This window comes from Trachymyrmex cornetzi, unplaced genomic scaffold (genome assembly GCF_001594075.2).
Source record: "Trachymyrmex cornetzi isolate Tcor2-1 unplaced genomic scaffold, Tcor1.1 scaffold320, whole genome shotgun sequence".
NCBI lineage: Eukaryota > Metazoa > Arthropoda > Insecta > Hymenoptera > Formicidae > Trachymyrmex > Trachymyrmex cornetzi.
In genome coordinates this window covers 958,100-972,205 of record NW_017297898.1, presented here as the reverse complement: position 1 = coordinate 972,205, position 14,106 = coordinate 958,100, and the positions used below count along the sequence as shown (strand labels likewise).

The window sequence follows — 14,106 nt, the reverse complement described above, 5'->3', positions numbered from 1 at the left end:
GGGGGGGGCTAATGATTCATCAATTTCAATTTCGATGATTTACGCGCCTGCGAAATTACGCTCGGACATTTTGCCGCGAAGAAATACGATCGGCCTGCGTAATCATCGCGCGAGCGCAATGTATCAAGCCTCTCTCGTTCAATCGACCGGCCTTTTTTTTCCCACCCATTTTCAACGAACCCTCGTGAGTGCGTTATTGCACCGGCCGGGGCCGAGGCCGCCCTGGCCGCCCTGGCCACCCTGGTCACCCTGGCCGCCTCACGGTCGTGTATCGAGAGCGCGCGGTCATCGAGCCGCCTGCTGCATTATTTCCGACATAATCGCATTCGTCCGCGGTTTATCGGCTCCCCGTTAAATCGATATATCAGGTACGCGCGGAAGGATAACCTGCCAAAATGAGTTCCTCCCATGGAAATTTGTTCATCCACATTTGTCGTTTATTCGGTATGTTTGAAACGACATACCTTACTCTCACGTACACTCCAATATGTACACTCGGAGAAAAACATAGTGGTAGCAACTATAAAGTTGACAATTATAATTTATATATATATATAAAATAGAATTAGTGTACACAGTTGAATGAATTAATATACACTATTGAAGAAATTATTTTACACGGAAAAAAAATGTTTCTGGCTACAGCTAATTCTGATTAGCTGAAACTGCATTAGCTACTATAGCTGTGAAATTTGTTAATACATATAGAGAATTTGCTGCTGTAGCTAATATAAGGACGTGATAGCAAAGTATCTGTTTGTTAAGGATCAATTTATTTTGCAATATAAAGTTAGTTGTCATAGTTATCGGATATGTACGTGTAAAAGAAAATTGTCTCTACACCATAGCTACAGTGAGAGCAAAAAGTATTCGTACAAGGAAATTTTTTTATGAAAAAGTTTTATTTGTAGAATATAAACATTAATTAGCAATTTTATACAATGAATACATTCTGTTCCAACATATACACGGAGAAAATTTTATATTAAGTTTTAATACAATTTTAAATTACACTTTACTATGTCTTGTATTTTCGATAGACTCTCACAACATGTTTCCGACTTAACTTTTACTATGGTAATACTAATTTTTATCACATAAATAAAGATTATTTTGTAAGCCATATTCTAACATAAAAACAGTTAATTTTTACTATGGTACGCAAACAAAATTCGCTAGGTACATTTGATTTTGTAATAAAAAATTTTTACTATGAAAAAGTGTAAAAATTACGTTATATTATTGTTTTTAAAAAAATAACTATAACATTTAAACTTATAATTTTACATGAAGACCGCAGCTACTACTACATTATAGTAATTTTAAATACAAAAGTTTCTCCGTGTACAAATGAGCTTCGCATGTATTTCTGATATTATAAGCTAAATTTCTCGACTGTGTACGAATACTTTTTGAGCATCCAAACAATGGAACTTTTAATTTTCGCTTATTTTTCAGATGATATATTTTCTATAATTAATACACATCTTTTTGGTATATATAATTTTAAGAAACATACAGTCTATTTTATACTTTATGAATAAATTGTTAATTACCTAAATTGTTCATTAGCAAGAAATGATCATCAATTAAATGTCGAATCGACGTCGAATTGGTGTTGAAATCATTGTATTGATATCGATTCGACATCAATTCGATGACTCATTTCTCGTTGGATAATATTTAATTTAAAAAAAAAAAGTTTTTTTAAAAAATATTTTCTCTGTACAAATACTTTTTGTACTCACTGTAAATATGGTTTGCTGAAATTGTACTTGCTACCAAACTGTCTGCTATACAAAAGACGTTTGCTGCAATGATCAATACATCGACATAAAATGCTTGTCTGTTACAATGATAATATTTAGGCTTCACAGCTAATGGAAATTAGACCTCGCAGACACAACATTAGATGTCCATATAATGCTATTGAATTAACTGCCAAACCTAATTTTTAGCTATGGCAGCTAATCTTTTTTTTCCGTGTACGGTTACAATAATTATAAAATAGTTTATTTAACTGTGCACATTAATTCCACATATAAAGGTTTTTACTTTTATAATTTTGTCATCGTGTCTTTTTTTCTTTAATATACATATAATACGTTGAGGGCCGTTAAAACGTCAGAAAAAATGAATAGAAATATAAATAGAACTAAATAAATAAGAGAGATTTAAACGAAAACAAGAAATTTTGTTCATATTAATCCACGAATGCATACATACGCGCTGCACGAAGATTAAAATATATTAAATGTACCGTGTAAAAATGTACGTATCGCGCTGTGCGTTTGCTTTATGTGACGCGCTTTATTTGATGATAGTATAGAGGCACTTCAATATATGGCTCATCGCAATACACTTCGTTCGCGGAGCCATGGCAAGCGTCGTTTTTAATCACCGCGAGCACCGACACTAAAGGGAAAACCCGACAGTTATTGAGCTATTCAACTCGTCGTGGGTGGTAACGCGAGTAACGCAGACCCAGTAAATCTCCATGTAAAATCGGCGAGCGTGCGGTAGCGGTTCTAGATGCTTCGATTTACCGTGTTTTTGCTTCCGCCCTCGCTGGTAGCGATATAACATGGTGAAATGGATTAACGCGTCGCGGACGAATGGTGGCGTATGAAATGGAATTTACACAAGTTTTTAATTACCCGAGCACCGTCTTGCAAGACGGAAAGGCTCTCTCTCTCTCTCTCTCTCTCTCTCTCTCTCTCTCTCTCTCTCTCTCTCTCTCCCCCCCCCTCTCTCTCTCTGTCTGTTTGTCTGTCTCTCTCTCTCGCTTTTCTACTTCGATTTAACGAAGAGCAGCAGTTGCCAGCAGCGTCAGTGCTCGAAGAGCACAAGTGTTTTCACCCCTTCGAACACTCGGCTCGGCGCACAACCCCATCATTGCTGTCGTTGTCGTCTCTTTTGTACCGCGTTCCCAGTCGCAATTTATAGCCATTTCGCGGGAAATACTCTCTCGGTCTCTTTTCCTCTTTCTTTCTTTTTTTTTCCTGTCTCTTTTTTTTTTCTTTTATAACGAAGTCGATTTCTGCAACTTAGCTGGCATCCCTGTTTTATTAGACGCGATCTGTATTTACGATCGCCCGTTCCAGAGATGGACCATTTTATTCTACTGTTACACTGTCAATGTTCAATGAAATAGGTTATTGACGTGATCGATAGAGATTACAGATTTTATTCAGCTGAAGCTTATTTATTTCTTCTGCGTTATTAATGAATTATTAATGTTCTTACTTCATATTTGCTTATTAATTTAAAAAATAAAAGGAAATTATCATCTGAATAAGATTTGAATTCTATCGAAACAAACGTGAGAGAACAAAAAACGTTTTTTTTTTTATGCAATCATTAATATTATATAATTGATGAAATTTTTCCACCGATGACGACCAGCAATTTCGCGACTGTAAGTGAAAAACACGGTATTGTAGATTATCAATCAATGCACAGAAGGATCGATTAGTCTGCTATTCAGAGAACCGTCGTTGCAAAAGTGGAGCTCATTGAAAAATTCTCCTCGAGCGAGCATCGAGTTCGCGAACGAAATCGACCGCGCTTCTCTCGCATCGGTAACGCTCGAAGGTTTCTTCCACGACTTTTCTAGGGTAGACTGGAGAAGTATCGACCGGAAATCTAAGGCTGCAGAGATTTCCAAAAGGGAAGTATCGCGGCCGAACCGACGACCCGAAGAAAAAGAAACCGGTCACTTATCGAGCCTTCTTCACCAATGGTTTTCACCCGCAAACCTCTTGAAACTCCTTTTCACGTCCGGAAAGCCACGTTATCGCCGGATATCAACCCGGACTGCTGCATTCTCGGAATAACGCTTCATCCGTTCATGCGTACCGAGTGAAGTAGTCGCTTTTCCAGGAAGAGGAGTACTTGCAAATTCTCGTCCAAAGGATTTCTTTGTTGAGAAGAATCGATTTTCATGTGATATTCAGTGGCAAATATCATTTATTTGGAAAAGCACGAAGCGACATGCGGATGATACTAATCGATTCTATTCGAGAGGATTCTGAGTAAGTTATAGAGACAGATAAATTAAAGATTAATAGAAGCGGAGATAGGATTTGGAAACGTATTTAAAAAAAAATTCTTATCTTGAGGTTTGCATGATTAACTTGCGAGGTAATCGTAAAATAAAGTCGTGAATAAATTGACGAAATTAATATTACCCTTCGTCATTAAAGTCGAATCGTCGCTGAAATACGGGTTGTTGGAGCTTCTGCGAACGTACATCGACAGTTTGACAGAAGTGAACCCATTCAGTCAGACTTGGACTCGACAGGAATTGATAACGAGCTGCTGTTTGAATCCAAGCAGTCTACTTCACATGAGGGTTCCGTTTTAGCTAAATCCTCCAATCGCAAGAGCAGGATCCATTTGCCCGAGTGTGTCCAATTTCCCGCTGTCACCACGATTGTCAAGCGTATCTTTTTTCGGGATTTTGAAGAAAGAATTACGTATGACCGAAAAGCTACCGTTTGCTCTCAGATATCACGCATAGAAAGAAGATACGAAAAAGAAGTAAGTTGACCGTTATATCGAACGCTTTTCCATCCCCGCATCTATTCCGCTTTCCCGTCAATCGGGGACGAACGTCGAGCGAAATTCACTCATGCGTGAGGGGTGAGACAACCACGCGATCGAAAGTACACGTCCCGATGGGACGGAATTGCGTTTCCAGTGCGGCGCTATCAAGAGAGAAAAAGAGAAAGAGAGAAAGTAGGAACGTCAGCATTACATAGCTCGATGGACCACGAGGAGTCTAATGGAAGAAGAAATGGGGATGACAGAAATCGCCAGAGACGATATCTAGGGACAGAATTCGATCACTGAAAATCGGAAGAGCAAGGTACGATCTGGAAGCGGGCAGTAATTACGAAATAATTCATGAGAAATATGGGAGGATCTACATTCTCCACCATTCGGAGATGGACGTCTTTTGTACTTTTATAAAAGTATCATCATCGTCGAGGTGCGCCCGGGACCAATCGCTTAGCTTCCTTCCGTATTAAGGCAGTATCGATTATCTTTATTCTTTCCGTTAATACGCGAAAAAACTGGTGTCTTGGTTGATTCGCTCTAATATTTACACGAACCCTCAAGCTCAAAGAATTCGTTCTCGCTCTTCTGGAAAGAAAAGCGGATTGTTAATCAAGAGATTACCAGCTATTTTTCTTCTGATCGGATAAGCGTCTATCAAAGAACGAATAAAATAAACCGCCAGATGGAACTGCCTGTATTCAAATGAGTTGTTAATATTTCAGTTTGCAGAAGAATTGATTAAACAGAACGAACTAGCTTTGTTTACAGATCTTTAAAATTACTGAATGATTCTAAATCTTTAAAAATTTGGAAAAATTTATAAAATGACGTAAGAGATAGTTCCTTCATATAAAAGCATAAAATTCTGATCTATCGATATCAAATCCATTGCTCAGACACTCTTCGACCAGTCTTCGTAAAGAACGGTGCCTTGCCCATCATGTGCTCATTTTTTGGTCATCCATAAGTCGAGCTTTATGAGTTTGAGAACGGTACGAGAAAGAAGAATCGGTGTAATTTAGTCGCGTACGTTTTATTGAATATCCTTTGTCCGAAATTGCGGGACATGCTTATCAAAATAAGTTCACGAAAAATATTAAGTGTCAAGCTGTCTCTACCTCCGGCGAGACGTTTGCAGAACAGGGATTATTAATTCGGAATTCCTACCGGATGAAATCGTCGAAAAATAAAGCCAACGAGATCGTCCATTGATTCCGACTATTTCGTAACGAGTGAAATTACTTCTCTGTAGCGTAGCAACGTCGACACCGCGATAAGAACTTTGAGATCAGGTTAGGAAGGAGGATACTACGCGACAAATATCGGAAGCTGCCAATGTGAACACTGATCCCTCTTGAGAAACAGTAAAGTCCAATAAGCGATAATGGTTAGTATTCAACGGACTATGAAATTAGACGAGATTCTGATTCAATTCTAATTTAAGTAATCGTTTCTCGAGGATAACGATCCACTGCCAATGAGAGCCTAATAATTCTGTATATCACAAGATTGAAGGAGAAACATAAAAGTAATGTCGATGACGCAATTTAAGAAAGACATCGGCACTCATTATTCCATGTTTGTTTAATTACAATCGCAATCCTATAAAATTAGGAGCGCGCGTTAAAGAGAGGGGAGGGAAGAAGGTGCAGAAAGAAAGAAAGAGAGCTGAACAAATCCGCACCGAAGTCGGTGATATGTGTCGCGCTGGCTCCCGGAGCCTCGATGACCTTGACCCCGCGAGCATGAAGCACCCATCGAGGTCAGCGGGTCTCGAGGTTGCTATGGCGCTTTTCGGCATGGTTTGGCTGCTGCGCGTCCGCTCTGAGATGCGTCGTTGCTCGAAATGTCGGCACGAAGAGATGCTCGCACAGCAGCAACAACAGCATCAGCAGCAGATGCAGTTGCAGCAGCAGCAACAGCAGCAGCACCATCATCATCACCACCAGCATCACCAGCAGCAACGCACCCTGTCGCAGGCTACCAGCTTGTTACAGACGATGTCCGATGACGGCGTCAGCTCTTCCGCCAATACCCTCTTCACGTTGGACACTCCTGGAGCGGCTGGCCCGGCCGGAAGTTACTGCGAAGTGCACGGATACGTTCAGGCAAAAGAAGGTAGAGTGTTTTTCATGTCTCTTTATCAGTTACTTTTATCGGACCGATTTTTCAATTAAATAACGTATTTCTTTAATATCGGAAAATCGTTAAATTTTGTAGAATATAATTTTGCGTTGTTTGAGAGACAAAGGATTTTAATCCTTTTACTTCAAACTATCAACCGCATTATGCTCATTTTTTGTTAATTCGCGCTTTTCGAAAGTCTCTCAACTGCTCGAATGTAAGTTTCTTGGAAAAGTTTCGTGCTCCATAGGGAATGGAAGCAAAGACATGAAACTTTTACAGGAATTGTACGGAATATAGCAGACGGTGCCTGACTTCTATTGTTCTTATCGCGAAAACACCTACGCGCGATAATAAGAGAAATCGTTTCGAAAGAAAGAAATCTGATACAACTCCCTCGCATTCTCGATAGCTTGAAATATGACTAAACGTTGCTGATATGTAGAATGCTGGTAAATGCAAAACACGTCGCAGTATAATGTATGACGGAAATTATCGACATACAATTGTCATAGCACGTCGAGTACACAAGTAGCTTGTTTCGTTTATTCTCCTTTCTCACGAACTATCCTGGAACATGACCTACTTCGATTCCAGTCGCTTCTCCGCCATAAATTCAAAAAGTTCTTGCACTTCCGTTTTTCGATCTTGCTACGGTAATGCGGCCCCGGCATATTGCAAGAGCATAAGAAAACTTTGTCGAGTACGTGTCGTGATGCAGCCAAAACGTGGAGCGTTCGCTCGTTAGGAAATATTATCGATGAGACAGTGATGGATGAGGCGCGCTCGTGCATTTCAGAGCAGTATTGTGCGGATAATAAAAAAGATTTATAAAAAGTAGTACAGTCCGATCGACGCGCGCCGCACGATAATGTCTGTTGGAAAATCAAATGGAACTTCCGTTTGTGGTGCGATTCGCGCATAAAGGGAGTTGCCAACGAACTGTTGTATGGTATTTATCAACGCCCTTCATCTGCCAACCGTGAGCCGCGCGACTATATTATGGCGAGTTGCGGAGTTTGTTACACGCGGCTTTTATGCGACGTTGTTATTGTCCCGTGACCAGCACAAGGCCTTTCCCCCGTTCGTCTAAATGTTCGCGAAAGCTTGAAAAATCAATTTCGATATGTTAAACTAATGATGATGATGTATGGAATGACAATCGGGAAATATCTAAAATTAATAGTTGTGGTTTTATTATAAATGTGAACGGAATGAAATAAATTAAAAACATCACTTTGGTTTTTAAGAATATGTAGTAAAAAAGCAATATATATCTTTATATGTAAATTTATAAAAATAAATATAATAAATATGAAAATTTTTTGGTTGATTACATGACTCACAATCAGTAATATATATTCAAAAGATCTCGGTATAGGCAGTCATTTCTACGAAAGAAATTTATCCGAAATTTTTCAAAGATACAGTTACAATTACTAATGTTAGAAAATGTATTCAGTAATTTTTAAAAGTATCTCGATTTATGAAATCTCAAATTATCATTTCAAGAACGTATACAGTGAGCGCAAAAAGTATTCGTACAAGGAAATTTGTTAGAAAAAAAGTCTTATTTTTAGAAAATAAACATTAATTAGTAATTTTATACAATTAATACATTCTGTTCTAACATGAACTAGCTTTGTATGTATTTCTGATTTTAGAAGCTAAATTTCTCAACTGTACGAATACTTTTCGAGCATCCAAACAATACAATTTTTAATTTTCGATTATTTTTCGGATGATATATTTTCTATAATTAATATACATCTTTTTGGTATATATAATTTTAAGAAACATACAGTCTATTTTATTCTTTATGAATAAATTAATTACCTAGTAAGAAATGATTGTCAATTAAATGTCGAACAGACGTCAAATTGCTGTTGAAATCATCGTATCGATATTGAGTCGATATCAGTTCGATGACTCATTTCTCGTTGGATAATATTTACTTTTTAAAAATAAAATTTTTTTTTAAATATTTTCTCTGTACGAATATTTTTTGCACTCACTGTACATATTATTGAGCAGTCAAACAAATTTATACAAGTTTATGTAACTATATTTATTTATATTCTAATAAAAATGACAGGTTTTTTTTATGTAGTATAATATTCAATTCATTTCATGCACGTTACACATTAAAGTAACAGCTATTTAATTTCAGCAACTTTCTGATTGTTATTTATCTTAGAGATTCAGATCGTGAATAGCAAATGTTAACTGGCTTTTCATCATGGCAGTCTTGAACTGGAAAACGCTATGAGATAGCATACGAGACGCTAACACATGTTACCGTGCAAGACGGAGTTTAACAGATGAGCGAGTCATTGTCGGATTATTGTAACAGTCGTTCTTAGCACACAGCTGAAGCTTAGCAAGCATTAGTCTTTCAAGTACGTACATTAACAGACGGCGACGAGAGTTACTTACTACTAGTATTCAAGTGAAAGTCGACTTTAGTCTACAATAACAGGATTAATTTGTGTCTATTCATGTAGACTCCTGTAGATTATTACGTGAGCATACACAGTAAAACGAACTGAGGATAGTTAATATTTAACCTTCCGTCAGCCATGTGGAATTTTGCATTTTCTCTCAACAATCTGGGTCTTTGAGCTTCAGTACAGATTTTTGTATTGTATTTCGAACTACATAAAAATTTGAGAAAATTTTTGCATACGTGTGAAAATTTTAACGTTTTATTGTCATCGAATGGATAATGATCGAATTGTATTTTATTTTTATTTATTTCTTACAGATTAAAATACCAGAATTCACAATCAAAATGTTAACTAAATCTTCACAATTCAATTTAGCCAGTAGGGGATTAATTAATTATGGAAGAATTTAAAGAAGGTATTAACTGAGAATTTATTTAAGTTTGTGTTAGATATGTTGATTTTAGTCGATTAACCCTTACTGTACCATCTACACACACACAATTTGGTGCCTCATCCATATCACCAAGGATCACTTCAAATCTCTTCTCGTTTTTCACCTCTTCAAAATAATTCAAAAAATCTCTAAAAATTTACGAACATACTTTCAACTTTTTAGAATAAATATTAACTCTTTATTTTGGAAAATAATAAAATGTAGTATAATTTATAATTACCGAAAAACTCAAAGAAACTTGCACGAGCAGGAATCGCTTGGTCACTATAGTTACCCATATTAGTACGGTAAGGGTTAAAGACATATTTTTCATTTTTCACGCTGTACGTGCAATTTTATTTGTTATCGCGATTGCAATAAGAAAAAAGAGGAAGGATCCGAATATTACTAGAGTTAAAAACAAATAAGTCGAAAAGAGGTTCAGTAAATTTTTTATTTTTCTTGAATAATCACCTCAGTCGTGCCGACAAAGGCGCGCTTTTGCGTGTCTGCTAGTTTCACAGCGATGTGTGTAACTAAAATCTGCAAAGCTTTTTCGGATAGAACGACAGATGAGGAGAGAAAAGAACCTCTTGTCTGTCAGATTGTCTCCTTTCTCTCTTTGTCTCACATCAGTCCGTAGCCGCACTGACACCAACACGCTCACGTGCATGTATATGCATCACGTACGACCTAGTTATGGAATAGTTCTCCTTGCGTACGGTATAACGGTATAACGGTGACTCAGCGATATCGCGCTTTAAAGCTGAAAGCATGTTCGTGTTGTGTTGGAACGGTGGCCGCCGTATTGTTTCTAGTTTATTATCTTCCATCCAGCCTGCAGCTGTCCCGCGGGGACACAGAGGGGTTAGATAAAATGGAACGGAAGAACACGTTGAGAAAGTAGAAGACAGAAGAAGGAAGATCGGAAAAAAGTTTCGGACTTTTGTGATAATAACGGCGCGTTCTGCCCCAGGACGCAATTTTTCCGTAGATACAAGGTCCTCTAACTGAAAATAATTTAGACGGTATGTGATATCTCGGAATCAATTGCACTTTGAGTTGAGTATATTACCTTTCTCCCAGATCGCGGAATTGTACGGTTGATACGGTAATTGGAAGGAAGCGTTATAAAGGGAAAAACAGAGGAAAACTTCAGTTTCTTGGATATATCTTTGCAATAAAATAGTCTCGTCTATCAAACCTTAATATAATCCTTTTCTTTGATGAAAGTTTTTTATTCGGGTACTGTTTTTTATTCGAAGCTTTTTACTGAAGCAAAACTTTGCTTGAAAAAGATTCGAGCCAATTAGATGCTATTAAACGATTGTGACTGACAAAAGAGATATGCCTTTTCGTAATTTTGAATATATATGTATCTGGTATGTGTGTGTGCCGTAATTTCGTGAAAATAAAGGTAGTTAGGCGAACCAGTGTCTGTCGCTATGCTGTACTAATGAGTATAATTAAAAAAGTCTCTTCCTGAAGCCGCTCAACACGCGTTCTGCGTACGTGACATGTTATATTAAAAGGGAATTTCACAATTATCTGCGAAATAATAATGTACTTTTCACTATTCATTAATACTATTCATTATAAGACGTAGAAATTGATTTAAATTTAAATATTCTTTTGATTATAGATTCGATCCAAAAACAATTATTTATGAAATAAACAACGCAACATATCAGTTAACAAAGAAAATTAAAACATTATGATCAAAGGGTAGTGCAGTTGGAAATGTGATTGATATGTTTATAAATGTTTATTAGTATTTGTTACTAAAAAATAATCTTTCGCAAATAATCATGTTGAGAACGATATTCAACAAACGTAATTGAGATACCCGGAAAAGCTGGGAAAGCTGGAAAAGCTATTTCAGTACTTTCATAGTCAAAGGACAAAGGCTGCACCGATTTCAAACGTTTGCCTCGGTTTTAATTTTAACCGCTATCTTGCGTGTATATTCTGACGAAATGTTTAAAGTTCTTCATATACTATACTGCAGAGAAACACGAGGATATTCTGTTTTTATAAGACAAGATTTATAAAATAATTGTCAGTAAGAAAATATTATTTTCCGTTGTTTGTAAATTTGCAATAAAATGTTAATTACATCATCTGAGGATAGACGAGACATTTGTTCGCATTTTCTACAATGAGTGAAATTTTGAAATTTTCAACACGTAAACTATCTTGAGTAAATTATTTAAATATTATGTATAACACTGTTTATTATATTTTTGTATAATCGGTTCTTTCATTTGTATGAACATTAAATTGACGGTAATTGTTTCTATGTTCCTACAATTTCATGGCCGAATTACTTCTAAAATCACTCTCTAAAAACTTTTAAAGAACATTAGGCGCGACTATTATTCGTTGCTGTTACGATTAAATGCACGGAAGATGGTCGAAAGAAGCTCGCCGAGAAAAGCAATTTACGAGCTACTTTCGATTATCCGCGCAGGATCTCCCCGTCTCAAAAGTTATAATTTTACATCCGAGAATTCTCACTAGTCTTATTCAGACGCATCATAAAATTTCCTGCGAAAATTTCTGCAATTAGTCATCATGTCTCACAGATTTCAGAATTGCATTTTGAAAATTAAAATTATTATGGAGAAATGTAAAGACGGACATCACACATATACATCAATGTATTAATCTAATTACATTTGTTTAAAGTTGGTATTATTTTATGTTGATATTATTTTTTAATTACATAGAAAAAGCCATTTTTTCCCTCTTCTTTTCCTCTCCTTTCCTGTCATTTCTCGAAATTAATTAAATTAATTAAATCTTGTATACACATTTAATTACACATAGTATGAAAATGAAAAGTATGCTCTTTTTTTAATGGATCTTATATTAAAATCATAATTTTGTTGCTGTAATACAAAGAATAATTTATTATTTATAAATCTTGAATTATTCCTAAAAATTTGTATACGTTACAAAAAACAAGTTTTTTGGACATTAATATCTATTGTTGGACATGAATATTGTATAGTACCGTGTATAGTTTTCTTTATATATGTAGAGCTTTTTATATATACAATGTACCTGTCAACCTTTGATTTCTTCACCAAATTTGTTTATTAAAATTTCTTTGTTTCTAATAAAATTATTGAAAGGTCGTAACGTATTTCTCAATAGAATTCGAATTAATTGAGAATAAATTTATGGATTTAATTTTAAATTTATCTCAATTAAGATTTAATTTTAAGTTTTCTGAAACTCAAAGCTTGAAAATACTGATTGATAGATTCGATATATAAGCTTAGATATCGAAAAAGTAAAGAATAAATCGGATAAAATTTTCGTTAAGGAAAAATTGATTCAAAGCCGTGCGTTAGAAGAATCTAATGACCATTAAAAACCGATAGGAATTGCGGGGAATCCTATATTTCACCACATCGCACAGTAAGCTATATTCACTTCTAAGTTTCGATCCTTACTAAACTAACTGCGCCAATTAACTTACTCCTTCTCTCCCTCCTTTCCACCCTTTCCCCCCCCTCCTCTCTCTCTCTCTCTCTCTCTCCCCCTTTCTACAAAGCAATTAGCGGTGCTTGTTCGACGCTGCCGTCACTTTCGCGAACAAACTCGTTCTGTCTTGTCGAACATCACACAACCTCCACGCTCCTCTAAAGACTATCTCTACGCTTCATTATAAGGAACAATCTCCTTTGTTGCAAATCTTCTCGTATGCCAACTGTTTTCTGTTCTAAATGCAGATATTATTGATAACAACTTCAAACAAAACGTAACGAATCTATTTTAGAAATTTTTTACTTTTGTTTCCTCTTGTTATTACAAATGAGTGCATGTATATGTAGCTAGGATTTTGTTTGGGAGAGAGAGAGAGAGAGAGAGAGAGAGGCGGGGGCAAATTAGAATTGAAACTTTTGAATGGGGGGGGGGGTGGAAATAGCTGAGTGGTATGAATTGATTTTGTTTCATATTATTTTTAATTAATTATTAGCAGGTAAAAAAAATCACAGAATTACATATACTTAATTTACTAATTTATTTAATGTTTTTCTTAAAATAATAAACTGATTCTTTTTTTTAACTAAAAAAATTAATTTGTAACATTAGTCGTCTTTGATTCTCAGAAAATCCTTTTATAATTTTCACCTCCAATTCTTTCTCTTTTTCCAAAATTAATTTCTTGTGAATACTCATTATTAAACATAGTCCATAAATGTATAATTTTTTAAATATATCTATATATTTAAATATATATTATTATAATTTTTTAAATATTATTTTGTTCTTCAAGATTTCAAAATTGAAGCATTAATCCCCCTGCCTTCCTCCCTTGGCTACGTCCAATGGGTGTGTATTATACTTCATACATAATAGAGATAACGCATACATACATGCAAAATTCAATGAATTTTGCGGAAATAATTCACAGAGATGTATACAGCAAGATGGAATACGGCTAATTATCCACACCCACATAACAATTTCGACGTGTCATATTAATTTAGGTATATACAACTAAATTTGCCTTTTAGCGTCTGCTCG

The 14,106-nt window shown here is 35.8% G+C and overlaps 1 protein-coding gene across 9 annotated transcripts in view; it reads left to right on the top strand.

Annotated features, from left to right (window-relative positions):
* The first annotated feature begins 6,010 nt into the window (after positions 1-6,010).
* Positions 6,011-14,106, top strand: part of dlg1 (MAGUK family member discs large 1) — a 379,146-nt gene continuing 371,050 nt past the window's right edge. For 4 of the 9 annotated variants that reach the window (XM_018509886.1, XM_018509884.1, XM_018509885.1 and 1 more), the window contains exon 1: positions 6,014-6,681. In XM_018509886.1, coding sequence (XP_018365388.1) covers positions 6,261-6,681 — 421 coding nt within the window. In that variant the 5' untranslated portion in view covers positions 6,014-6,260. Of the gene's footprint in view, positions 6,682-14,106 lie in introns of all 9 variants that reach the window. The other 5 variants (XM_018509879.1, XM_018509878.1, XM_018509882.1 and 2 more) reach the window with 4 other exon arrangements.